The sequence below is a fragment of the Pelophylax lessonae genome, assembly GCF_965119305.1.
Source record: "Pelophylax lessonae genome assembly, chromosome: 4".
Classification (NCBI taxonomy): domain Eukaryota; kingdom Metazoa; phylum Chordata; class Amphibia; order Anura; family Ranidae; genus Pelophylax; species Pelophylax lessonae.
Window position 1 is genome coordinate 281,645,774 of NC_138771.1, and position 27,167 is coordinate 281,672,940.

Sequence of the window (27,167 nt, forward strand, 5' to 3'; positions counted from 1 at the left end):
GTGGTACTGCCTGCAGGCAAAAGTTGAAGCATAATGGAGCAAGTTTGGTGCTGCATTCCTGCTAATGGAGTTGGAGATTTGGTCAGAATCAATGGTGTCCTCAATGCTTAGAAATACAGACAGATACTTATCCATCATGCCATACCATCAGGGAGATGTGGGATTTGCCCTAAAATTATTCTGCAGCAAAACAACGACCCCAAACATGCAGCCAATGTCAATAAGAACTGTCTTCAGTGTAAAGAAGAACAAGGAGTCCTGAAAGTGATGGTTTGGCCCCCACAGAGTCCTGATTTCAACATCATCAAATCTGTCTGGGATTACATGAAGAGACAGAAGGATTTGATGCAGCCTACATCCACAGAAGATCTGTGGTTAGTTCTCCAAGATGTTTGGAACAGCCTGCTTACCGAGTTCCTTCAAAAACTGTGTGCAAGTGTACCTAGAAAAATTGATGCTGCTTTGAAGGCAAAGATTGACACACCACATATTTATTTGATTGGGATTTCTCTTCTGTTCATTTACTTTCTGTTTTTTTAATTGATAAAAATAGACTACTAACTCTTCTATTTCTGAAAACTCTCTTAATTTACAACATTTATTCTTGACTGCCTAAAGCTTTTGCACAGTGGTATAAGTATGGCAATTTGATCTTTGTAAATTCTGTCAATTTTACAAGATCATTCATCATCTCTGTATTTCACTCTGCACGTCCACAGTCACCTGGAATGTTAAACAAATTTCAGATATTTGTGTTATCTTCAATGCACACCTTTCCGGTCACTCCACGTACTATATTGCTGATAACTATTAAGCATTTGCTCTTCATTTGTTCAGATGCCCTTGGCACTTACATGCAGCAGTTGATTAACATCCAGTTTAAGGATCTTGCCCTGCCTTATGATTGTGCATTGCATCAATTAAGAAAAATATTAAAGTTTATTATTCAGTAATGTTTAATTAGAAAAAAAATGTGTTTCCAGGCATAATACATTTTAGTTTTAACATTTTTTAAGTGAATTTTAGTTCTACTTACAATTTAGACCAATGCCTTTTTAACAATTGTACACAAGTTAGCCATTTTTTTAAATGGTGGTTGTTTACATCTGTACAATGCATTAATATGCACTATCTACTTTGATACATCTTTGTGCATTATAGTTCCTATTGCTGACAATGGCAGAGCATGAATATGCATAGTTGTTGATGACACTTGTAAAAATGCATGAAAACATACATGGAATGGTGTGAATCCACCTTTGCTTTGGATAGGGAGTGGTTTAAATGTTTAAATGTTTTTATTTTGCCATCTGTGTTCTACTTACTTCCTGGCCAATAGACAGAACCGGAAGTGAGAGGAATCTCTCCAAAGTAAGGGCAATTCCCTATTAGGCAGTTGTCACTGGAACAAGTTTTTGTATTAGAAGACAGCCCCAGTGGCAGATCTTCTTACCCTTCCCTACTTTATCCAAAAGGAAAACAAATTTTAGACTTTAGATACACTTTACTGTATTTAACTGACCACAGTCAATTGAACTGAAGAATCCCTCTATGCCTCTATTATTGTTTAGTATTTAAACACATGGTTTCTAGTAACACAAGCACAATCTTTGTGGATACATTGTGACATTCAAAGTGTTTGCTCTTAGGCCCATAGTGGTCTCCAAATTGCTGCCTAGGGGCCAGATGTGGCCCTTTCTTTCTTTTAACCGGCCCTTGGGGCATTATTTCATATACTGATACCCCCACCACTGACACCAACGAAGGAGGCACATTTCCTCACACGGACACCAACGATGGGGCAAAATTACTCCCACTTACACCAACAATGGGGCACAATCTCTCCCAATGATACCAACAATGGGGCCCAGAGACACCAATGATGGGGCAAATTTCCTCCCACTTACACGAACAATGGGACACAATTCCTCTCAATGACACCAACAATAGGGCCAAATGACATCAACAATGGGGCACAATTCCTCCCACTTACACCAATAATGGGGTGTGATTACTCTCACTGAAACAAACAATGGGGCATTACTTTTTCCCCACTGATGTCAGGACATTTTTTTACTTCCACTGGCCACAGTCCAGTCCTCCTAAAGTCTGAAGGTCAGTAAACTGGCCCTTTGTTTAGAAAGTTTGGAGACCCCTGGGCTAAGTGATGTCTTATTGATAATAGACCCATCATAATAAAATAATATGCTGAATTCACTATATTTTAAGGGGTTGTGTAGAGTGCATTATTTATTATTTGTACTTCCCTAGCTTAGTGTGAGATTTTTCTTATGCTAAAGATCTTTAATTTACCAGAACCCAAAAGGCTGAATTTATTTATTTATTTTTTCTTAATAACTCTCCAGAGCTCTTTTGAATTGTAGAACTGTGTCGAGTATTTTTAGCCATGCAAAGATATCCACTTTCCCATCAAAATGGTTTTTGTGCACAAAACAATGAACATCTGTACTAAATAAAAAAAGTCCATATGGCAATTGTGTGGAAATATAATTTGGCATTTCTGACATAAAGCATTAAGTCATTTTCTTGTTAAAGAGGTTCCTCTCTAGAGAATGTTTTCTATTAAATGACCATGTTTTACAAGTATACAGAGATGTAACTATTTTAATGTTTGTATTTATTCATTGTTTTTTATATGTCTTTTAGTCAAAACACTGCTGGTTATACGTTATGGTATATGAAATGTCATCACGCCTTGGAGAACTTTCATCCAAACTCTCAAACACATCACAAAATTATCTTATAATAGACAGCCTTTCTCTTATATTTCGAGAAATCAGGATATGTATCAATTCTGGGGATCAAGAGGTATCGTATCTATTTTAATAAAAACAATTTATCAGTAATTTGTAACTTGACATTTTGTAAGTGTATATCCTTTATTTCATTATTACAAAAGTATAATGTAATTATTAGTTTGCAAGTTCATATATTATTATTGCTAATAGACAACACCATTTTTTAAATGTGTTTCATCTTAAAAATAATTAAAAAAGAAATAAAAATGAAAGAACTATAGCTACACAGTCTTCACCACTCCCCATAAAGCCTATATTAGTGTCACAGATGCAGTGAGAATGAAAAAAAAAATTGCCTTATCTTCATTTACTAATGTTTTAATTGAATTTACCGTCCAAAGGATTTTTGAAATAAAAGCTTGCATGCCATAAATTTTGTATGATTAAATAAAGCACATTCTGTACTCAGGTTTTTTTGCTAGTTTTAAAACCCACAAATATTAGATTAAAGCTTATTCTTTTTCCTTTTTACGCAACAGACTACTTAGTTAAGTCTAAGTTTTAAAAGTTCTAAAATTAGGGGAAAACATTAGTGTGAAAATGCCTTAGTCAAAAAGAAATGATTCTAGTGTAGGACAAAATCAAGAGCAAGTTAAAGGGCCTCCCACAGTGAACAGAATGTAGCTGCAGGCCAACACATAATTGCTGGAATAAGCAGAGCATTCTTCCATGCGTTTCATAGGTGAAAGAACTTTATCCAGTAGCAAAAACATGGCCCCCCGTCAAGTTGTATGCATTATATGAGCACTGTACTTAAATATTTTGCATTCATTCTAGAAATTACACATGCTGACAAAAAAAAAATCACTGGCAGAGCTAGTAGTAGTTAGTTACATTCAACTGGACTTGTTCTGTAGAAATTTTTAGCTTATCCAAGCAAATGTTTCAGTCTTAAATGAGATCATTCACATACATAATCTCTGGCACTCATTAAGTGGATAAAGATACCGTATTTTCCAGCGTATAAGACGACCCCTTTATTACATGATCTACCGGTAATACTTACACTTAGGTTACCTTGGAGATATTATACTCGGCGTATAAGACGACCTCCCATTTTTGAGGTTCAAAAGTAGTCTTATACTCCAGAAAATACAGTAATTCATAAGCAAGGTTCTTCAGTGTTTACTAGCATCAAGGCTGTGTGTTGAATAGTTGTTCTTCTATATACATTTTTTAACTAAAAAACCCTTTACTAAAGAACTATTATTTTAGCAATGCCAGACATCGATGTGATTCGCACTGCAAATCACATGTGATGTCTATGCGATGCAAATTAAGCCATAGAGATTGTATGAATTTGCATTACATTTGGACCAAAGTCACGCAGGGCCCTTTTTTTGGTCCGCACCAAAATCGGATCACATGGGTGTTCACGCCTATGCAATCCAATTCCTCTCCGAATTAACAGTTCGCACTGCGATATGCAAACTGATCTGGGGGTGTCTTCAACTTTATATTGACATTCCCAGCAGTTTGCATATAGCACTGTGAACTGCCTGCGATTCTGGTGTGATGCAGGAACCCGCAGTAGATTCGTAGGATTCCCTCATCCCACCAGTGTGAACTGGCACTTAGTAATGTTATTGTACAGTTTTGTGATTTTTTCCTTTTTTTTCTACCTTAACAGGACTTTGTAAATGACTATTTAGAAGATGTTTCCACTGAGATGTTATCCCCAAGAACTTTTTTTAATTTGGTTACTGAAACTATTTCAGTTTTCCGAGAAGAAAATAATACACACTTTGATGATGTGTGTGTGGTACCTACAAGTGACCCTAGGGCAGGTAAAGTGTTATATCACATGGCTTCGTTTACTGCATCTCATTTGTTAATATCTCTTATTTTATGACTTAAAAAATCTAAAAATGTTTTTCTTATTTTTAGAAGACTCGGTTACAAAAGGAAGCATACAGTATGCTCCAAGTAAATTAAAAAATGGCAGCAGACCTGGTGAGTACATTTTATGACCTATGTTATAGTTGTTTTGATATAGATTGATTAACTTGTTTGAGAAACAAAGATTGTGCTACAGTTTGAACACTAAGCCTCCGTTCACATTAGGATGCTCTGACTTAAGGGGCGACCTGTGAAGCCGCGTGCAGCGCGACTTCGGCGCGACTTGCACGGACTTCACATAATGGAAGTCTATGCAAGTCGCCTCCAGGTCGCCCCGAAGTAGTACAGGACCCTTTTTCTAATTCGGAGCGACTTGTGTCGCTCCTATTAGAACGGCTCCTATACTACACAATGGGAGCTTGAGGACCGCGACTTGTCAGGCTGACAAGTCGCGGTCCAAGTCGTACCAGTGTGAATGCGGTGTTACAGAAATAGCAGAAAATCATTTTTTACCATTTATTTGAATTTTTTTATCATTTTTATTGACTTATGTGACTTTCAAACTTTTACAAATTTGCTGTTCCTTGTTTTTATTGTTTAAAATGTATAGATATTTGTTGAATAATCACTAGAGGGGAGCTCTAGGTGATTTATTGCAATATATCTAATACAAAATAGGGTGATGAGCTATTGGTCACACAGGGAGAGCATTGTTTTCAATGAATCAGCTGACACAAAGGGGTTGATTTACAAAATGAATACAAGCTATTTACTTTGAAAGCTGTATGCTCACTTTGCAAAGTGAATATTAGTGAATAAGGTGACTCCCTTTTCCCTTTGAATACCCCATTGTGCTAGCAAAAGCCTGCTTTTTTATTGTATCACTATCAGGTTGGTGCATAAGGTATGGTCCATCTTTCTTTGGCCAGGGATATCTCACACATGCTAGTTAGTATAGCACTTGTGTTCTGTCTCTCAGTAGTAATAATTAATAATTGTAACCTGACCTGGCAATAACCTTTGTTGCATAGGGCCAGGCTACACCAGAAGGCAGTGCAGAAAAGGCACGTTCCATTTGCGTTTCCCACACCGCAGATGAATGTGGTGCCCATTTGCAATCTGCATCTGGATGCCAATGTATTGTTATTGGCACCCCAAATGCAGATCGCAAACGCAAAGTGTTTGAGAGCACCAACTTGCATAGTACCACAGTATCATGCAGTTTGATGCAGTGCGTTTTTAAAACTGGTATAAACACGACTTTTTGTGCAGTCTGGTGCATTTTGCAGTCCATTCAAATTAAAAAAAATGCACCGCACAGGAATGGTCGGTAATCACAGTGTGATCACAGTGTGACTCTTCACAAAAGCAGGCTATGTAAGACAGTGCTAGAGTATAGCGGCCTAGACATGGTTTAAGGCTGTAGATAACATTACCAATAAATCCTGGTATAAAATGCATCCTATATATCTTTAATTTATCAACAGTACATGCAATACAATACAATTGTTGAAGACTTTTGTATTGTTTAATAATAAGATGTTAGTGGAAATCCACTTTAATACACAGGGGCCCCCGGTCTTTGAAATACTTGGGAAAGAGTGAACTCCCCAAGTGGCTGCCACATTTCCCATTCCTCTCATTATACGCTGGATTCCATTAAAACACACAAGAATGAGCACGCTAAATGAATTTGCCCCAAGACATATAAATTACTTATATTATGAAATGAAAATATTAATTTATTTGACAACAGTCACAGACATCAAAGTAAAAATTGAAGTTAGAAATATTTTTAACTCACTTAAAAGTGATTGTAAACCTCAGACATGAAATATGAAAAAGCATATCCTTCAATACCGTGTACTGTACTTGTCTCTCTCCAAAGCTCTGAGTGCCATTTATCTCTGCTACCTGGTTCCTCTGTTATCAGCATGACTCTGGCAGCTTTTCCCAACACCAAGATTTAAAATGGTGATGGGGAGGGAGCTGCAGCACTCACTCTGACGTTTGCAACAATGCCTCACATGTGTGGTGCGATCATGGTTTACATATGCATGCAGAACCTACATGTGCGTGAGCATGGGAAATTCTTTATTTATTTATTTAAGTAACTTCAATTTTTTTTTTTAATGAACTTTATTGCTTTCAAGGGGTGAACTACATGCACCTATATGTGTTTGTGCTGGGAGCACGATGCACATCCCACTCACAGCACAGAGAACCTGGGCTCTCACCAAGAGACCTGGGTCTTGTACTAATGATCCGGAACTGAGAGTCCTGGTTCCTGATAGCCTGATCTCTGTGCGAGCCTCTGATTGGTTATTACAGTGATTAGTCACTGTGCAGCTTGCCCCTGTGTTTTTTTTTTTTTTTCACATTGAATCTTCCCTCCTTGCTAGGGAAAAAAAAAAAAAAAAGTGTTAGAGTTACTGTTAGGTTCAAGGTAATGGTCAAAGATCAGGGACAGAATATTTAAGGTAGGATTTTTTTAAAAAAAGCATTTTTAAATGAGTATCAGTGTCAGAAAAAAAGAATAAAAAAAAAACATACAGTATGTAATACATTCAGGGTTTTCCCATGTTTTATCCTTTTAAAGAGAACAGGAAAATACATGTTGATCTACCAAAATGCACTCAGCCCCTAATTTTCTGTTTTGGACTGACATCATACAGCCATAATGTCAGCCCGGCTAAGTTATTTTTTGCTATCACAGGAAAGCTCCATGCACACTGGCTTAAAAATCACTGCTACTATAGGAGTTTTGTGTTCTGTCTGTAGAAGTCACTCAATGTTATCCTATGTGTCCATGCCCATTAGGACGATTACAGGCATATTTTAAGCTCAACGTTTAGAGGCAGGACAAAAAAACCCTTCTGGTTTGCATTTCTGATTGGAGCTTTCTGGCAGAAAAAAAAAACACAAAAGTCTCCTAAACTTGTCTAAACTATGTACAAAAAAACACTGTATATGAGCATTTTATTTTCTGCCAAGGGAGATGTGCATGGAGCTGAAGAGGACACAGGACAGCTCAGAATTTCTGACAAAATTAACTACTTACCGCCTGCCCACCATCAAATGACAGTGGAATGACAGTGGAGCGGTGCGGCTCTCGTTCTGGGACGCCGCCATATGATGGCGCACCAGGACAGCCTCTCTCATGCGCCTGTGGGGGTACGCAGTGCGGTGATCATGGCCGCGCTGTGTTGCTAGTGCCATCCGTCAGTGCTGCCTCTCAGTGCTGCCCATCAGTGGCGCCCGTCTATCAGTGCCCATCAGTGCCGTCTCTCAGTGCCACCTTTCAGTGCCCATCAGTGACGCCTCTCAGTGCCCACCAGTGCCACCTTTCAGTGCCAATCAGTGCCACCTATCAGTGCTCATTAGTGCCGCCTATCAGGGCCACCTATCAGTGCCCATCAGTGTGGCATATTAGTACCTCCTCATCAGTGCCCATAAGCGCCACCTCATCAGTGCCACCACATCAGTGCTCATCAGTGCAGCCTGTCAGTGCCCATCAGTGCTGTTTCATCAGCACACATCAGTGAAGGAGAAAAATTACTTATTTTCAAAATTTACTCACAGAAAATAAGAAAAACTTTTTTTTCAAAATGTTCTGTCTTTTTTCTTTTTTTGTAAAAAATAAAAAAAACAGCGGAGATTAAATACCACCAAAAGAAAGCTCTAATTGTGGGAAAAAAATTATAAAAAAATTCATATGGGTACAGTGTAGCATGACCGAGCATTTGTCACTCAAAGTGTGACAGCGCTGAAAGCTGAAAATTGGCCTGGGCAGGAAGGGGGTGAAAGTGCCTGGTATTGAAGTGGTTAACATTTTGTTTTGCAAATATCAAACAGATATTAAAAAAAAAAAAAAGTTTTCAGTGTAATGTAGCAAAGCAAAGAGGAGCAAATTAGAGAAGTCCATAGTTAGGTGTGATATATACTTTAAAGAAGCACTAAACCCTCCTATCCTTTACAGCCAAGTAAGCTGCCATCTTGGCTTCTCTTTGATCTGCAGTTGCCCTGGCATTGTACTGTGATCAGTTATGACACCAGCCATTTGATGGCTTGACATTATGACTGAGAGCACAAGCAGCTGTGACAGTTCTCATTTGCGGCATGCCTTGAATGTAATTCTTTTGTAAAACTGGATGAAGTTTATGGACTTCTCTATCACCACGACTCTTCAGTTAAACTCAGCCAGCAAACTATTTTCAAACTGGTTCAGCTTAATCATTCTTGCCAACACCATTTTTCACAAAGTACCTGCTGCAGAAAACAATTTTAACATGTCTGCGAAGCACTTGAATTTATTGATATTTATATTAAGTATTCTAATGTTATACAGTTCAATAGGCAGTGTTCCATATCAGATTATCCTACTCCAAATATTTACATTGTTGCATATTCTTGTACTATACAGTATACACTCTACCTTTCACATTCTAAATAAAGAGACATTTGGTCTACTTCAGATACTTCAAAGTTTGTATTTTTTTTTCCTTTTGTTTCTCTTTCTTACTTTACATCATAACTGGAAATCTTTTATAACGATTAATCTTATTTATAAAATATTTACACTGAATCCAAGCTGGAAAGAATGGAAAGTAATGCCATAGTTGTATCTCCCATCTAACTGCTATGTTTGGTATATTTTTTTTGGTTCTGGTCCTTTTTAGAGCGTCACACGGTAAGGGTCCTTTCACATGGGCTTTCCACCCGGCAGACTCCGTTTTGCTCAGCGGGGATCGATCTGCCGTTCCCCTCTGTGCAGGTGGATGACAGCTCGGTCTCTGCTTACTTTGTAGAGACGGACCTGTCAGAGCCCAGCTCTCCTCTATGGGGGGTCGGATGAAAACGGACCGCCTGTCCGTTTTCATCCAATCCGATCCGAAAATAGGATTTCACGGACAGGATTGGATCGGATAGCAGCGGGTGTCAGCGGACATATCACCACTGACATCCCCTGCTCCATAGAGGTACATGGAGTGTCCAATCAGGTCCGCCTGAAAAACTGACAGGTGGACCTGATCGGGAAGCCCGTGTAAAAGGGGCCTAAAGCACATGTTGCATAAATGATTGCTTTTTTTCAATATAGCTTTTGTTGTTTTGTACTTTACAAATACAGTTCAACAGGAATAATACAGTGAGTCCCGGCTCAAACTATAGCGATGACAGACATTGCATGGGATTCGCAGCACCCTGCTCTGAAAATCGCACGCAATGTCTTTGCAATGTAAATTCAGCCATACAGATTGTATGGCTGAATTTGCATCACATTCCGACACAATACGCACAGGACCCTTTTTTGGGTCCGCGGCAGAACCAGATTGCATGGGTGTTCACACCTTTGCGATCCGATTCATGTCTGAACTGACAGTTTGCACTGTGATATGTGAACTGATCTGGGGGTGTCATTAACTTTGTATTGACACCCCCAGTGATTCGCATATGGCAGTGTCAACTGCCTGCGAGTTGAATGCGATGCGGGGACCCGCAGTGGAATCGCAGGGTTCCCGGATCGTATATATAATAACCGGGACTAAATATACAGTAAATGTAATAGTTTTTAGCCAGGCATCAATCCAAAAGATTTATATTTAGATCAGAAGGTGGGCAAATAGAGAAGTATTAAGAACAGAAAAGTCAAAGTGTAGACATTCCTGGTGATTGGTGACATCATTCCATCAAGTATTTTTACTTGCAGTCATTGTCCAGACCACTTCCTTATAAGTTATTTCAAGAATCAAAATGACAAAACAAGAGACTAAACTAAAATCAAAACATACCCACTTCACCTCCAGAAGATTTACCCCCCTTCATGACCAGGCCATTTTTCACGATACAGCACTGCGTTACTTTAACTGACAATTGTGCGGTCGTGCGACCCTACCCAAAACAAATTTGTCTTTTTTTCCCCCCACTAATAGAGCTTTCTTTTGCTGGTATTTGATCACCTCTCCATTTTTTTATTTTTTTCACTATAAACAAAAAGACTGACAATTTTGAAAAAAATAAAAAAAAAACTATATTTTTTTACTTTCTGCTATAAAACATATCCAATAAAAAATTTAAAAAATCAAATGTCTTCATCAATTTAGGCCAATATGTATTCTGCTACATATTTTGGGTAAAAGTTCTCCCAATAAGTGTATATTAATTGGTTTGCACAAAAGTTATAGCGTCTACAAACTATTGGATATTTTTATTTAATTTTTTTACATTTTTATTTATTTTTACTGGTGATGGCGGCAATCAGTGACTTATAGCAGGAATGCTAAATTGCGGCAGACATTCTGACACTAACTGACGCTTGTGGCTCTTTTTGGGGACCAGTGACACTAATACAGTGATCAGTGCTAAAAAAAATTTTTCACTCTCACTGTACTAATGACACTGGCTGAGGAGGGGTTAACATCAGGGGTGACCAAAGGGTTAACTGTGTGCCTTGCCAGTGTTTTTGTGTACTGTGGGAGGTGCTTTTACTAGTGGAAGACATGGATCCTTGTCCCTGCTTTGCAGAGACGCAGGATCCATGTTTTCCCTCCTGACAGAATGGCGATCTGTCTTGTTTACATGGGCAGACCCCCATTCTGCCTCTGTACCGAACAATCGTCAGGTGCCAGCGGACATCAAGTCCGCAGTACCCCCCCATCAGCTCCTCACATTTGCGCCTGTTACTCAGAATTGCCATATCGTGTATATATTGTATACCTGATCCAGTGCAGAGGTGCTGTCCTGTAGCATTAAAACTGCAATAGGGTGGACCTTAAGTGGTTAAAGTGTATGTCTGGGCAAAAAAAAAAAAGTTTTATCCCCTTAACCACTTCTGCGCACGAAGGATTTACCTCCTTAATGACCAAGGCATTTTTTGTAATACGGCACTTTGTTATTATACCTGACAATTGCGCAGCCGTGCGATACTGTACCCCAATACAATTTGAGTCCTTTTTTTCCCACAAATAGAGCTTTCTTTTGGTGGTATTCGATCACCTGAGCTATTTTTTTTTTTTTTTGAGCTATAAACAAAAAAAGAGCGACAATTCTGAAAAAAAAAATATTTTTTACTTTCTGCTATATAACAATCCCAATAAAAAAAAAAAAAATCTAATTTTTTCATCATTTAAGGCCAATTTGTAATCTTCTACATATTTTCAGTAGAAAAAAATCCCAATAAGTGTATTGATTGGTTTACGCAAAAGGTATCGCGTCTAAAAACTAGGGGAAACATATATGTCATTTTCTTTCAGATTTTGCACTCTCCAGTTTTAGTAAATCAACCCCACTATGTGCTCTAGATAAACAGAGCACAGTGCTGGCTGTCATGGAGCTTTGATAATCGCACAGGGAAAGCTGCGTATTCCCTGTGTAATCTTCAGGACTCATCTATCAGTTTGACAGCCTGGGTCCTGTTTTGCAGTTATTTGTGATTCCTGTTAGGTGTAAATAAAAAAAGCCCCCTTATTTACCTTTAGTAAATCCTAATTTTTATTTTATATGTATATACACTTTTTTAAAATTTGCATTAATTCCTTATTATTGTGCAAAATTTGAAGAAAAAATGCGTTGTACCAGAATCATGATTTTAGTTTCATTATAAAAGGGACACATGGCAGAATAAAATCAATAGTTAATCCTGATTAGTTTTTTTTAACACCAATGTTTGCAATTCGATTTTACAAATTTTTTATTGGATATGTTTTATAGCACAAAATTAAAAATATTGAGGTTTTTTTTTTTTTTTGAAAATGTTATGTCTTTTTATATTGCAAAAAATAAAAACCTAGTGGTGATTACATACCACCAAAAGAAAGCTCTATTCGTGTAAAAAAAAGTTGTAAATTTAATTGGCATACAGTGTTGCATGACTGCGCAATTATCAATGAAAGTAGCACAATGCTGAATAGCAAAAAAATGCTCTGGTCATGAAGGGGGTAAAATCTTCCAGAGGTCAGGTACTTAAATTAAATATGTGTTGGTCTTTGTAGTGATGGAGGGCACACTTCTGTATCTTTGCCTTGGGTGCAAGAAGACCTTGTCCTGACATTTAAAACAAAATCAGGTTAAGCATTTTAGTGGGCTTCCTAGATTGTTTATTCAGTTTTTTTATTAATTACAATTTTAACATTTTTGGATAGCTTTGTGTTGACAGAGCAAGTACATTTTTTTTTTTTTTTTAATGATGTGTGTATTAGTTGAGAAGCAAGGTTTTCTGTACAGAAAATAAACCATGCAATGTTAATAATTAAATAACATATTCCTTTAAATCCACTCTAAACATTATTTTGCAACAAAAGCTTCATGATGTATTTTCTAGTAAGCTCAATTAGCTCAGGATGTTTTCAGATATAAAAATGATGTCAATAAATTAATATTAAAGATTTAGAACTAAACCATTCAGAATTGCTGTAAAACGGAACTATGGGGTTGACTAAAGGCAACTATGCTGTTCACTTTGGAAGAGATTTTTCTCTTAGTTTAGTGAATGAGATGAAACTCTGCTGATTTCCATCATTTAATCATGTCGTGCAAGCAAAAATTCATTTTTTTTTCTGCAAGAGGACAATTAAGTCATATGGCTTAATATAATATTGTGCATTCAAATTCTTACTTCCCTTCTTCTTTAATCAAAATAAACTGACTCTGCAAGCATTATCTGGATGAGGGTAACTCCAAGTTTGGAATGCAAGATTTTTTACATTGATACTGGGTGGACTTTTGAATCATATTGCTTCAAAAATGCCTTAGGTGTTTTAGAATTTCAACAAGAGTCTTTTTAGCCTGTTATGTGTGTAATCTTTGAATAAACAAGGGTATCATTAGGTTGCAGAAGGTTTAGATTTTGCTACATTTTTTACATGATATCATGACATATTTTAACTGATTGCAGAGAAAGAGACTGCACAGAGCTGTACATGGATATATTAATTGTATAACTTCAGATCATTTGGCCAGATTTTGATAATTTATGAATATGAATGTGTCAGCTGTACTTCTAGCTATGTTGTTTTATCTCAAAATGTTGTCAGCAGGTGAAAAGTACGTCATTTGGTTCCTATGCAAAAATGTGTGAACTGCCAAGCACAAAACTTTTAGGAGCAAATGTTTACTTAAACTTACATTTTGGATATTCCTCGTGTGATACCTTTATAGCACATAGACCTTGTTAATAACACATGAGTACAGCAAACTACCTGATGTAGTATTGTAATTAATTTAGAATGCACAATTCTAACTTTGGCTTCATTTATCCAAGTGTGTTGCCAAATTTTCCATGTGTGTTAGAAATGCACTGCTGTTTTGCTTTAGAACCTCCATTTAGATTCAAACCTGAACATCTGCTTGACAGTTGAAGAATAAAAGTTTGAATTTTTTCTAACAATAAAGAAAAAACACTTTTATTACTTATACCAATTGATGCAGCGTTTTGTCTCAGATGCATTGGGGCAAAATTGGTCTATAGTCAATGATTATGATTTCTTGTTTCATATCACGAAGGACATAGAGCTGTAATCCGTAGCGTAGTCTTACAATCAAAGAAGTGTAATTTCTGACAAATCTTAATCCATATGATCATTGTGGAACTTTAGCCAAAGAGAAAAGAAAAATATTGGCAAACAGGCAGGATTTTAAATGCAGAAGAGAGAGGCTTTGTCTTTTCTGCATTATTGTTACTTACCTGCCTGTCAGCCCCTGTACAGTAAGCTGCGCACATTCCGCTCACTGTAGAAATTTGGCAATGCCAAAGCTGGCTGCAATCCCTCGCATCCACGGGAGTGATTTCACCCCCACCAGGCCAATGTAGAGAGGAAAGATCCCTGGTGCCACAAACCCACAGAGTCCTATGGTGGTATGAGAGAGACAACCTCAGCCTTGGCTCTGAGTCCAGCCAATGTAGAGAGAAAAGATCCCTGGTGCCGCACATCCACTGCATCCTATGTTGGTGTGAGAGAGACAACCTCAGCCTGGGCTCTGAGCCCGGCCAATGTAGAGAGGAAATATCCCTGTTGCCGTACATCCACGAGTCCTATGGTGGTATGAGAGAGACAACCTCAGCCTGGGATCTGAGCCCAGCCAATGTAGGGAGGAAATATCCCTGGTGCCGCACATCCACGGAGTCCTATGGTGGTATGAGTGAGAAAACCTCAGCCTGGGCTCTGAGCCCAGCCAATGTAGAGAGGAAAGATCCCTGGTGCCGCACATCCATGGAGTCCTATGGTGGTATGAGAGAGACAACCTCAGCCTGGGCTCTGAGCCCAGCCAATGTAGAGAGGAAAGATCCCTGGTGCCGCACATCCATGGAGTCCTATGGTGGTATGAGAGAGACAACCTCAGCCTGGGCTCTGAGCCCAGCCAATATAAAGAGGAAATGTCCTTGGTGCCGCACATCCATGGAGTCCTATGGTGGTATGAGAGAGAAAACTTCAGCCTGGGCTCTGAGCCCGGCCAATGTAAGCAGCCAACGATCAAGACCCGGAAGCCGGCCACCTGAAGAAGTCAGCAGCCAGTGGGGAGCTCCGGTACGTCGCATCGCTGGATCCAGGGTGAGTATAGTTCTGCTTTAAATGATAGGATCTCTTTAAATTTACAGTGAAGTTACAAAAAAGTTTTCATTTTCTGTTGAATTCTTATCTGTTATGTCAAAAAGTGTTTCATGAGAATCTGTAGGTGTGCTTAGAAAGGCGAAGAGCAATGAACACAATGCAGTATTGCTGATATGTTGTATTGTAGTTTTCACATAATCGCTGCTCTGTGCAAAGAAATTCAATAATACTGGGGTGTATTTACTAAAGTTAGAGAGTCCAAAATCAGGCTCACTTCTGCACAGAAACTAATCAGCTTCCAGGTTTTATTGCTAAAGTTGAATTGAACAAGCTGAGGTTAGAAGCTGGTTTATATGCAGAAGTAAGCCTGATTGTGCAATCTCCAGCTTTAGTAAATAAACCCCACTGTGTTGGATTTATTTATTAATGGTAGAATGCTGTTGTGCAGCAATGTACACCAACCAATCAAAAATCAGTTACTTAGACCGAACTGATGAAAATTCTTTCATATAGGTTCATAGATGAAGACTACCCTTTGTACCTTACTTTATCCTTTAATAAATATGCATTTTCTGTGTGTGGATTTCACTGCCACTTGACACACGAGCTGTTGAAAAAAAAAAAAATAACTGCTTAGATATGAGATTTTTTTACATTTATTTACTCATATTTTTATAGAAATATTTAAGGATACCACTAATCATAATTATTACTTTTATTTACAGGATATACAGACAAAAGTGAAAGTAGCAGCAGTTCATCATTACCATGGACTAGCATAGCATCTATAGCAATGGCCTGTACGGTCGCTGGATTTTTTCTTGGTGTAATGTGCTGGAAGGTAAGCTGTCCTCACTATATATAGAATTTAATAGGTTCTAGTAGTAGCAAAGGTAGTAACAGTATTATGTGAATTGAGAGTAGTATACTAGCCTAGTTGAAATAAATATATAGTGTTGCGCAAATAAAAAATTATTAAATTAATTAATTTGTGCTTAAATTATTAAAAACCCAAAATATTTATATGTGACATACTATTAAAGTGCCAATAGTGCTAATAAAGTGATAAATATAATATAATATAATACTCATAGAAAAGAGAAAATATAAAATATATAGATATAAAAGTCCAGTGTGCAAAGTGCAAAAAGCCAATAAACAAAGTCCAAAATGTAATCCTAAAGTGATCTGTGCTCCCAGAGAGAAGTGACCAGAGTGTCACAGTGGACAGCCAGCCGTGCACCCCCTTGTGAATGGGTGCTCACCTCAAATCCTTAAAAAGAGAGCATAGATTGTTATCCCAAAAAGATCATCCATCCATATCCTTCAGGGCTCCTCTCATTCACAGGAGTTGCAGCGTCAATCAATGCAGTATATATGCAAACAAAAAGACTTGCAATAGTGTATGAAATCCTTAAACAATCAGCTTTTATTAAATAAAGGTGGATAAATCTCACTCACATTTGTAGGTGCAACACATGCACTTGGACAATAGCATCAAGTAAATGGTGGAAACTGTGGTGGTATAGTGGGAGAGACTGCACAGCGCCTCCGGTCTCCACAGCGTGCACCGATAGCTGACAGCCTCACCTAGACAATAGTGTATCGCTCCGTCCGTCCTGTCCCCTCCCCTACTCGTGACGACACAGGGATCACGTGTCTTCCTCAGGGGGATACCAGTATACTAGCCTAGACTGTGACATATAATTTAGCGTTTCTTTTCATAAAAAAGCTTTACAGAAGCATAAAGATCTTTATTTTCAGCCTTTTCAAATTTCATTGGACTCAGCTGAAAATCACTTTTCTTTTTTCTTTTTTAAATAAGAATCCTCTTTCTGGCATTAAGACTTTGTAATGAGCCTAATGTCAAGTATCAGATTAAATATCTGTTAATCTCAATAATAGCATACATAACATGTATTTATTGTTTCTTTCAGTTAAAACACCAAAGAAGATCAACCAATGAAGTATCTGAAATGCATACTGATCAAAGAGACACTAATGAATTCAATAAGTATGTTTTTTTCTTCTTTACTTTACTACATACTGTCTGCTTCTAAGTATAAAATGGTCCTTGATAGATACACACATGCAAGGAGGGGAATTTACTAAGACTGGGGCAAGTAGAATGTGAAGCAACTGTTCATGGCAACCATTCAGCTTCTATTTTTTTCTATTCCTTGTTTTTAACTGAACAAGCTGAAGTTAGAAGCTGATTGGTTATTATGCACAGCTGCTCAATATTCTGTCTACTGCAGTTTTAGTAAATTCCCCCAGAGTGTCATAATTAGAGTATTGCCAGATTTGACAGTTGACTATCCATACATGAAGATAGGTTGGCCCTTTCGTAAGAAAGTCCTAATTATTGAGACCTGGACTTTCAATTTAGGCCAAATGCAATACATGCTAACATGAATGTCAAGACATGCCACTTAATTATGACTAGGCTCCTCTGTGGCTGACCCAAAGCTGCCCTAATTGGGCAGCATACATTTTCATATATGAAATATGCTGTACTCAAACCTTAACAAATCTTAAAACCCGAGAAGCCTTATGTTCTTGCAATGTTACTGCTGGTTAAAAAATCAGCATCATTATGACATAAAGGGGAGACATGCCAGTTCCTACATGAGCCCCGATATGTTGCATGATATTAATAATATTTTATTGGTAATGTAGAAGCTTCATTGTATATGAGGTAATTAATACCTCTGCAGGATCTCTTGGTTAAGAGGTCCTGTCAAATTATACAAAGAATGACAAATGTGCAAATTCAGTAAAAATGGGATTTCCCATTCCCATCTGTAAATGTAAACTGACATCTAAAACTTTAAAGTCAATGCATATTATACAGGCTATTTATATCATAGTAGACTATAAATGTGTGTAATGTTTTGGAATGTCTTTTTTATGAACTATAATGTAAGTTTTCAGATGCGACTCAGTCTATTACTCCTTCACTTATTTCCATTGAACAGGTGCTTTATTCAGGGATTATTCAGTGAAAGTATATCTGGAATCTTACAATAATGTGTATATTTAACTTGAATTAGTATATTAAAATATTTTCTTTTTTTTCTTTTTTTTTAGCATGCTGCATCAGACAGCGAAAGAGGTTTCTATAATTTAGATATTATTTCAGCAATTCCCAGTAAGTATTTTTTTTTTAACTTATTGTAAGGTTATGTGATTTTCTACACATTAGTCTGATATCAGAACTAGTTATTTTTAGTTAAAAGTGTATACAGCTCATAAACTATTAAGACACTGGTCACTGACTGTTTGCCAGTCAGCTTACTTTTTGTATAATGTGATCAAATAAATTTTTGTGAGACCTGAGTCAAAGCTAGATTTATTAAAGTTAGTTTGCTTTTCTGTTCCATTTACAAATTATGGATGTAGATAAAAACATCCCTCCAGTCCCTGATTCTTAAGACCATGAATTCAAGTACCTTAGATCAGAACAAAACATGTTCATTCAGGTTTACTTATTGTAGTTCAAAGCCTACCAAATAAAATATTTCTTCAGGAAAGATTTTGTTGTAAAATAAATCTTTGGTTGTGATTGTGTCTTTTGTTTATATGCATACTTTTTCTATACATACACAGAATATATATATTCTGATTTTCAGTCCAGGTCAGTAAAGCCAGTTTGGCACCCCCAGGCTAAAGGCAGCTCTAATATTTTTGTTCTCATAGGTTCTCTTTAAGAACAGTGCAAAACCATCTGTTTCACTGTATACTGCAGTGAATTAAATAAAATTTGCTTAGCAAGGCACAATTACTTGACAGAATATATATTGTTTTCTGTTTTTTTTTTTGTTTAATTTTAAACAGTGACCACTAAATTTCCTTTTTACTGTTATGCAAGAGGTCATATTGTACTCCCTAAAGCCGCATAGCTTTCATGCATGAGCATATGTATTATAAGTACTTTTGATGTGATATTAGTTAAAGCTGTATCACTTCTCATGCAGTCTCTAACAGACAGCCTACTTCTTTTAATGTGTGATGAAGATCATAAGAGAAACTATTCTCACTTGCCCGCCAGCATTTAATATGTTTGGTGTTTTGTTCTTGATTATGTATAATTCGTTAATTTAATCCACAAATCTGATTTAAGAAGCGCACTGTGGCATAATCCAGTATATTAAAATCAAATGTTTGATTCACAGTATAATTTAACAGGACATTTAAATAAACAATACAAGGTTTGTCAAATGTTCTTTTTCCAATTAAAGTAATATTATTATTCATAAAAAACAAAAGCTATTTCTGTCTTCATCTAAAAAGGATCTTATAATGGTGCGTCTGACTTCAAAATTCAAATTGCAACCCAGTGCTATGTAAGGATGACTTTTATGCTATTAAAAGCTGTACGGCTGATATTATCAGTAAGGATAAAGTAAAATGCTCTCAAAAATATTGATTGATCTGTACAGAACACAGTTAACAGTAATTTAGCTTGTAGAGTGTTAGGACTGTCCGAAAACGAATCTGATATTTCTATCACAGTCAAATGGACAATGCATTTAATGGATGATTAAAAAAAGTCAGCAAAGTCTTGTTCCCCAACTATATACTATATATATAATACAGAAAACTATACCTAAGCAGAATGCATATACCCAGCCTTCCTTAGAGACACCAAAATGTGGGAGATAATTGCACTATTTTGGATGCCTCTGTGAGGATGGCAATTCATTGTGCACTGGTATGCCAATACTTACACAATCTCTTTGACTCATTACATCAAATGTGCATTTTGGCCACACTATGGGATACTTTCAGACATTTAGAATTGTTAGCCTATGTTCTGGACATTTTATAGGTAGGCAACTCCTATCCTCATATTGATTAGTGGTTCCAAATTAATAACGACTGCAGTAGGGAACAGACACAAAAAGATACACTCTGCATCTTTCCAAAATAACTGTTCTGTTTTATTTGACACAATTAAAGGCTTTTATACACAACATTACATAGATATCACATTATTATTACAATTGTACTTTTATGGTAACAAGGGGCGTAACATAGGCAGGCTAATTCTAATCAGGACTCAAAAGAATGCAAACATGTAATGAAAATATTATTAGTGCTGTGTGCACAATGAGTGCTGTGTGCAATACATTCAAAATATAATACAATAATATACAGGATGTACAAATTTCCTTTACAGCCTATATAAATTAAATAACTTACTGTAATTTTACAATATCACATGAGCCTTGGAGTAGTTTAAACCTTATTCCTAATACACTAAGGCATATTTACTGATTACGTTCATGAGCAACCCCTAGCTTTTTCTCCTTTTGGATTGTTAATCTGTGTTTACTTTACTTTTGCAGGTGGCAGCACTATGTTCACTATTTATCTGGAGCAGTTGAAAAGACTCTTTTACTCTTGAGCTGCAACAAACTTATTTGGACTCCTTTGTGATACACATGAATTCAAACTATGCCCTGATTTAACACAGCCTACAAGAGTAAGTGCTTCATGGGACTGTTTTGTGCAAGGGGACACTGTTTCTTAAAAATAAGAGCTCAGCTTGTAGGACATCTGCGATCATAGGTTACAGCACCATAACTACTGTAAAAGTAGTAAAGGCTCCAGGGGAACTCTGAGATCAAAAGGCTATACTGTCAAGTTGAAAATGAAAAATACCTTTTGGACTATCAAGTAACAAAAATGTTGGAAGAATCCAGTGATTCCTTATATTTCAGCACCAAATATACTGTAATTCAAAGAAAATCTTTGGAAGCAAACACTCCCACTAATCCTTCTTCACCTTGGAAACTGTTTCTCTACATCAGCCATGATGGAACAACAGCACCCAATGACAGTAGTGTGAAGACTCTTCATAGCAAGTCATCTAAAGGATTTAAAGGGTAATTTCCTTAATAGATAAGAACAGTGCTTCTCCTACCAGCACAAGAGTCAGGATATATGCATATATCATTTTTTTTTAAGTTCACATAATAAATATATTTTTTTATATTGGATGCACATTTCTGTACATAAAGTATTATAGTACATACCACTTACGCTCAGTTGGTAATTATGATAGCTAAAGAGCCTGGTAGGCATAAATTAATAAAATCACTATAAATAATATGACTGGCATAATCTGTTTAACTCCATTAGTGAGCTACAGAGTCCTGAAGTCAACCATGCAAAGAATGCTCCACCAATAATGTTCCCCAGTAAAGTATCATGGAAAATTAATGGTGGGGCAGGGTGACAAGAAGAATGTAAGAAAAAATATATAATTTTAGTTATGCCTTGAATGGCATAATTAAGTGGTCTGTATTTATATCCAAGTTTAAATTATTTATTGCAACCATTTACTATAGTAGAAATTATGATCTTAAATACTTTATTACAAACCTGATGTCATATCATAAATAATTAATCTTACAGCATATGCCAGTAGTAACAGGAGTGCTTTGTTGGAATCTGTTAACACATTCGTCTCCCAGTATTTGCTGACACTGGCAAGAAATCATGGTAATCTTATTACTCCAACTTATGTTCATTTTATTTTCAGCAACATTAATTATATATTTTCTAAACTTGAGATCACTGCATTCATGAAGAGTTTTTTTTTTTTTTTTTTTTTGGATATGTGAAATGTATGCGTGGGCTTGATGTATTTTTTGTCTTTACCATGTATATAATCATGTTTCTCATCTCTAGATCTGTTAACATTTAGACAAATGAAACAGTTTTCTTTTTTGCTAGGCAAGTGGTATGGTTGGGTACTCGTCACACAGGCCATAGGCTTGCTTCTAGTGTGGATTCTGCATTTCTATGATGGTGGCTCATTTCTAATACCTTACATGTTAACATTATTCATTGAAAATGTATAAACTGTGTATAACTGAATATTATTTTTTTCTTAATTTTATAATTAAAGCAGGGTCAGCTTTTATATAAGAAAAAAAATAGGTCTATACATTTTATCTATGTATATCACATGTCAGTGAAATTGTGGTATATGGAGTAGTAAGAAAGGTTATTCTCAGTTTATAATAATAAGTATTAAAGCAGAACAAAAGTCCCAATACTTACATCTGCTTCAACAGTGCGAGATCTCTCGATGGCTCCGGCATCTTCTCCTTGGCTTTTTACGTTTGTTGGTCTTTGCCCTCTTGATTGGCTGGCGTGGAATGACATTACTCCACATGTCATCCTGGCGCACAGGCACTGTCCTGGAATGTAAACTAAGCTGTGCAGGAACAGGCAGGTAGGTTTTTTTTTATTGCAGAAGAGACATTGCATGTCTCTTCTACAATTAAGAGCCTGCCTGCTCACAGTTTTTTAAGTTAAGACTTTAGTTCCACTTTAAGTCAAACTAACAGTAGGAGATACCACCCCATCTGATAATGAGTGTAGACGTTTTTCCATACACTTCAATTCTTCAATTACTTGAGCAAAAGATCTTCATCTAAATTAAATATTTAATGTTCAAAATGCTTGCCCAGCTAAAACAAAAGAACTTCAGATCCAATTTGGCAGAAAGCCTGTGCTTTAAGGCAAACAGTGCTTTGGGATTATTCTGTGAATGGTTGCTACCTGGTTTAAGAAAGTTTTCAACAGGTCTGAAATAGTATACTAGAGCTTTCATTTTTCTCTCCTTAGCTGTTCCACAATAAAGACATAAGGATCATAGGTTGTTTACTGTAAACTGTTTGTTAGAAATAGGCACAACTACTCAAACAGGACCCACGGTGGCCATGTATGCAGTTAATAAATTACCACTTTGTCCTTTTGAGTCTCGATTGGACCTTATTTACCAGTGATAGTAGACATAATTGATCTCCCTATACTTGTGTATGTCAGTAAATAATTGTAGGAAAATTGACATAATTTGACAAATAGCACCCTTTCATTTAATATTACCATGCTTTTCACTAAGGGGAGCATATTTATGTGCTTAAAACTACTATAGCAGAGGAAATGCCAAATAATGTTTTTTTGTGCAAGCAATTTGCACAGTGGGTATTTGTTCAATATATCAAGGCAAAGACACTAAATTAAAATTTACACTTCATTTAATAGCATTGATACATAAAAGTAGGGTATATTGATTTTTTTAAGATGCATTTGGGGGTGAACTATACCAATGAACATAAGGTAACATTTTATATTAAATAGTACATGAAAAGTGCAGAAGAACCACATTAATTTTATACAAAACGGGTCACTATAAGATATAACATATTCAGTATCATAAAACTCTTCGCCAAAATACACAGGGGAACATGTATCAATGCAGTTAAACTGTCACAGCATGTGTGCAATTTAAACATGTGCTATTTGCAGATCTGCGACAGATCATTTGCAATTGCTGCAACAGTTAAAGCTTGGTGCCACAGTGATTCATTTTATAGATTACTCTAAGTGAGCTCAATTGCGGCAGAAAATATTATCAGATCTGTCACAGAAACAAAAAATGGTATGGACTAGTTTTTAAAATGGAATGGTGTAGAGAGAGGTGCTTTCTGCAGCCAAGCCCCTTCTCCTTGGTCTCCAATCTCCCCTTGCTCATTGCCTGTCCTCTCTCCTGGCTCCTGATATTCCACTGAAGCAGCCTCTATCCTGAACCAGATCTCCACAGCCAGCAGATCAATGCCTAGTGTGACACTTACCTGGCTGCATCCTTGAGCAGCATGCAGCCAACATTTTAAAGGTTCCACTGTAGTCCCTTGCCTCATGCTATCTCCCTCAGAGCTGCACCTTTGTAAAAAATTATTGCTGGGAGCACGCTATTGCAATGTGTAGCCTGCAGATCAAGAGAAAACATCTAGTGTGCTGCTTCCAGTTTTAAGGCCTCTAACCTTTCTACTTGGGCATTAGACAAAGATTTGGCTAAACATGCATATTGACACATCTGTTAAATCTGGATATCTCAGACCCAAGCCAATTAAAGGCTGTACTTCACCAATAGATCACAGTAGTGCAGTGAGTTCTGCACACCTGTGACCTGTTTTTAGCCGACAGTGGGCTAAAGATGTAACAGAGCTGGTCCAGGCACCGAAAAGATCTCGACCAGAAGGTCAGGATCCACCCATATGTCAGGACCGACAGCTGGCTCAGCCTCTCAATGAGCTGCGGAGAGCCTGAGCCAGCAGCTCTTTTCCCCCGATGATCCATGGAGCACTGAAGGGGCAGAGCAGAAAGACAGTGACTGACAGTCAACATTTCTCATCAGGCTGAAGACTAAGCAATTAGTGTTCATTAATCCCTCAGTTCTCAGTCTTAGAGCCGGTGGGGACAGCTGCAGCTGGAATCCGTGCTGCAGCCATCTAGATGAGTAGAACTGTTTTTTGGGGTTTTTTAAGCCATACTTCTCTTTTAACAGTAAAGAAAATCATACTGTGACCTCATATAATGAAAAATGTTGTCATGGAATGAATCTACCATATCAATATCCAAATTAAAATCAAATGACAGAACAGTCATATTCATTGCCAAAAGGGCTAATTAAATCTGTGTTTGTATGATCTCCTAAATGCTTACCAAAGTAATTCCTGTGACATTTATAGCAGTTACTGAGGGGACAAACCTCTGCAAGCAACATGTTTGTACTTTACAAGTAAAAAACAATAATGGCTTTAAGGCTGGCCAGGAACAGATGATGTTGCTTATGGTCCAGAAATAGAGATGTACCAAAAATGGCAACCTAGAGTTGTCTCTTGGAAGCAATAATGAGTTTCTATAGTCAGAACTGCTTACTATCACTTACTGATTTCCCAGCTGGTTGGGGAATCTCCGTGCAACATGTTTAATCCTTACGTCTTTTCAATTACAAGAAGGAATTAAAGTGCATGTATGAAAAAATATTTATTTTCAGTACATCTTTCAATTAAGTTTTCTCCATGTTTTGTTTCTTTGTAAATGCTGTAAGTAGAGAATCCCATGTCCTTCCAACTTTCTGTGCACAGAAACTTGGGAGTGCGAAAGATTTATGGTAGGATCACCAAGTATTTTGCACTTGCAGCATTTATAAAGAGACAAATCTGAAGACTTGTTATCAAGCCTGCTAGGTACATATTTGTAAAGTACAGAATGCCTCCTCCAATGTTATGAAGATAAGGACATGGAGTGGTGTTCTGTAGTTCAAGTCAGGCACAGCAGCCTAGGGTAACAATACTGCTCCACTATAGATACAATACAGTGAGTTAACATTTTCAACCTAGGACAAAAAGTATGTTGCTAGCAGGATTACCAAATGAAAAAAAAGGAAAAAACAAATGCAGCCATGGTATCTAATGACTGGTAAGCTACACTACATTACATTTTTATTCTTGGGTCGAGTTGTATGGGCACTATGCCACTGTTCAGACAATTAGACCATTGTTGCATTGCTTACAAATACTGACATATGTTGATTACTTACAAATATTAAGCCATATGTGAACCTATATGTTTGGCCAAAAACAGACATCACATTATGCATTCTTTTTACAATATCTCTTTGAACTTGATGACTTCACATACAGAAATAAGGCTAAAATACTTAGGCTTTTATTGATAGTACTATTTCTGTTTTTTTTTTTATGAATACTAATGCAAATAAAGTTGATTGGGATTAACTGTTCTGTCTTATACATGCCAAGCCAAAGTTGTAATTAAGTACTGTCAAGAGTAGCAAAAACTTAAAAATGCAAAAATAGAAAGCAAAGAGATGTTTATTACATTTTGATTAAACATTTGTGAATTTGGCAGAGTCACCACTTGTCAGGGGGTTTTCATTTACTAGAACTAATACAGCTAACTTGGAAATTACCGAGATTGTTATCCAAAACTGAAATAATAACCAAAACGAATGTGAATTAACCAAATGTTGAAACTGCAGACAGGGCATGAGTTACCGAAACAATCTGTGATTGCCTTTTTTTATGTTAACTGGTATACAGGAGTAGTGAGCATGACTTGTATAAAGGATGATTTACTAAAAGGCTTATACACTGCCTGGCCAAGAAAAAGTAGCCACCAAAAAAAAAGGTCACACACTCGAATATTTTGTTGGCTTTAATCACGGCACGCATTCGCTGTGGCGTTCTTTCAATAAGCTTCTGCAATGTCACAAGATTTATTTCCATCCAGTGTTGCATTCGTTTTTCACCAAGATCTTGTATTGATGATAGGAGAGTCGGACCACTGCGCAAAGCCTTCTCCAGCACATCCCAAAGATTCTCAATGGGGTTAAGTTCTGGACTCTGTGGTTGCCAATCCATATGTGAAAATGATGTCTCATGCTCCCTGAACCACTCTTTCACAATTTGACCCCGATGAATTCTGGCATTGTCGTCTTGGAATAAGCCCATGCCATCAGGGAAGAAAAAATCCATAGATGGAATAACCTGGTCATTCAGTATATTCAGGTAGTCAGCTGACCTCACTCTTTGGGCACATGCAGTAACTATCCAATATTATAACTAATGGACAGAGCTAAAGGCTATATTACACAAAAATTTATCAGATGAAAAAGTACCTACATCCCTATTATGTATAGAGAGAAGCATAGACAATTGGGGGCCGAGAGGAGGAAGGGATTTTTATGGTACAGTACCCGGACAGATAGTCAGACCTACTAATATATATATAAAAATATCAAAGTTTTATTACATACAAAATCAAGTAAATATTTTACAAAGAAAAAAATAATCATCAAATACATCAAGGAAATCAAAAAATTATTAATCATCAAATACATGAAAAAAAAATCAAAAATGCATAAAAGACTTAAAAATTATATAAGTCATGTGCAACCCAGAGGGGATGTATTCCTTTGTGGATTCCTCCATACCTGGAATACCTCTTCTCCGGGTTGCACATGACATATGTCGGCTTTTAAAGTCTTTTATTCATTTTTGATTTTTTTTTTTAAGTATTTGATGAATAATAATTTTTTTGATTTCCTTGATGTAGTTGAGGATTCATTTTTTCTGTGTAA

At 36.9% G+C, this 27,167-nt stretch overlaps 1 protein-coding gene across 1 annotated transcript in view; it reads left to right on the forward strand.

Moving 5' to 3' along the window:
* The window catches only part of KITLG (KIT ligand), a 90,986-nt gene extending 68,659 nt beyond the window's left edge, over positions 1-22,327 (forward strand). Inside the window, exons 4-10 of the mRNA XM_082255323.1 lie at positions 2,668-2,829; positions 4,450-4,606; positions 4,707-4,772; positions 15,928-16,043; positions 17,140-17,216; positions 18,293-18,353; positions 20,554-22,327. Of these exons, the coding sequence (XP_082111449.1) occupies positions 2,668-2,829; positions 4,450-4,606; positions 4,707-4,772; positions 15,928-16,043; positions 17,140-17,216; positions 18,293-18,332 (618 nt within the window). The 3' untranslated portion in view covers positions 18,333-18,353; positions 20,554-22,327. The remainder of the gene's footprint in view (positions 1-2,667; positions 2,830-4,449; positions 4,607-4,706; positions 4,773-15,927; positions 16,044-17,139; positions 17,217-18,292; positions 18,354-20,553) is intronic.
* The last annotated feature ends 4,840 nt before the right edge of the window (positions 22,328-27,167 follow it).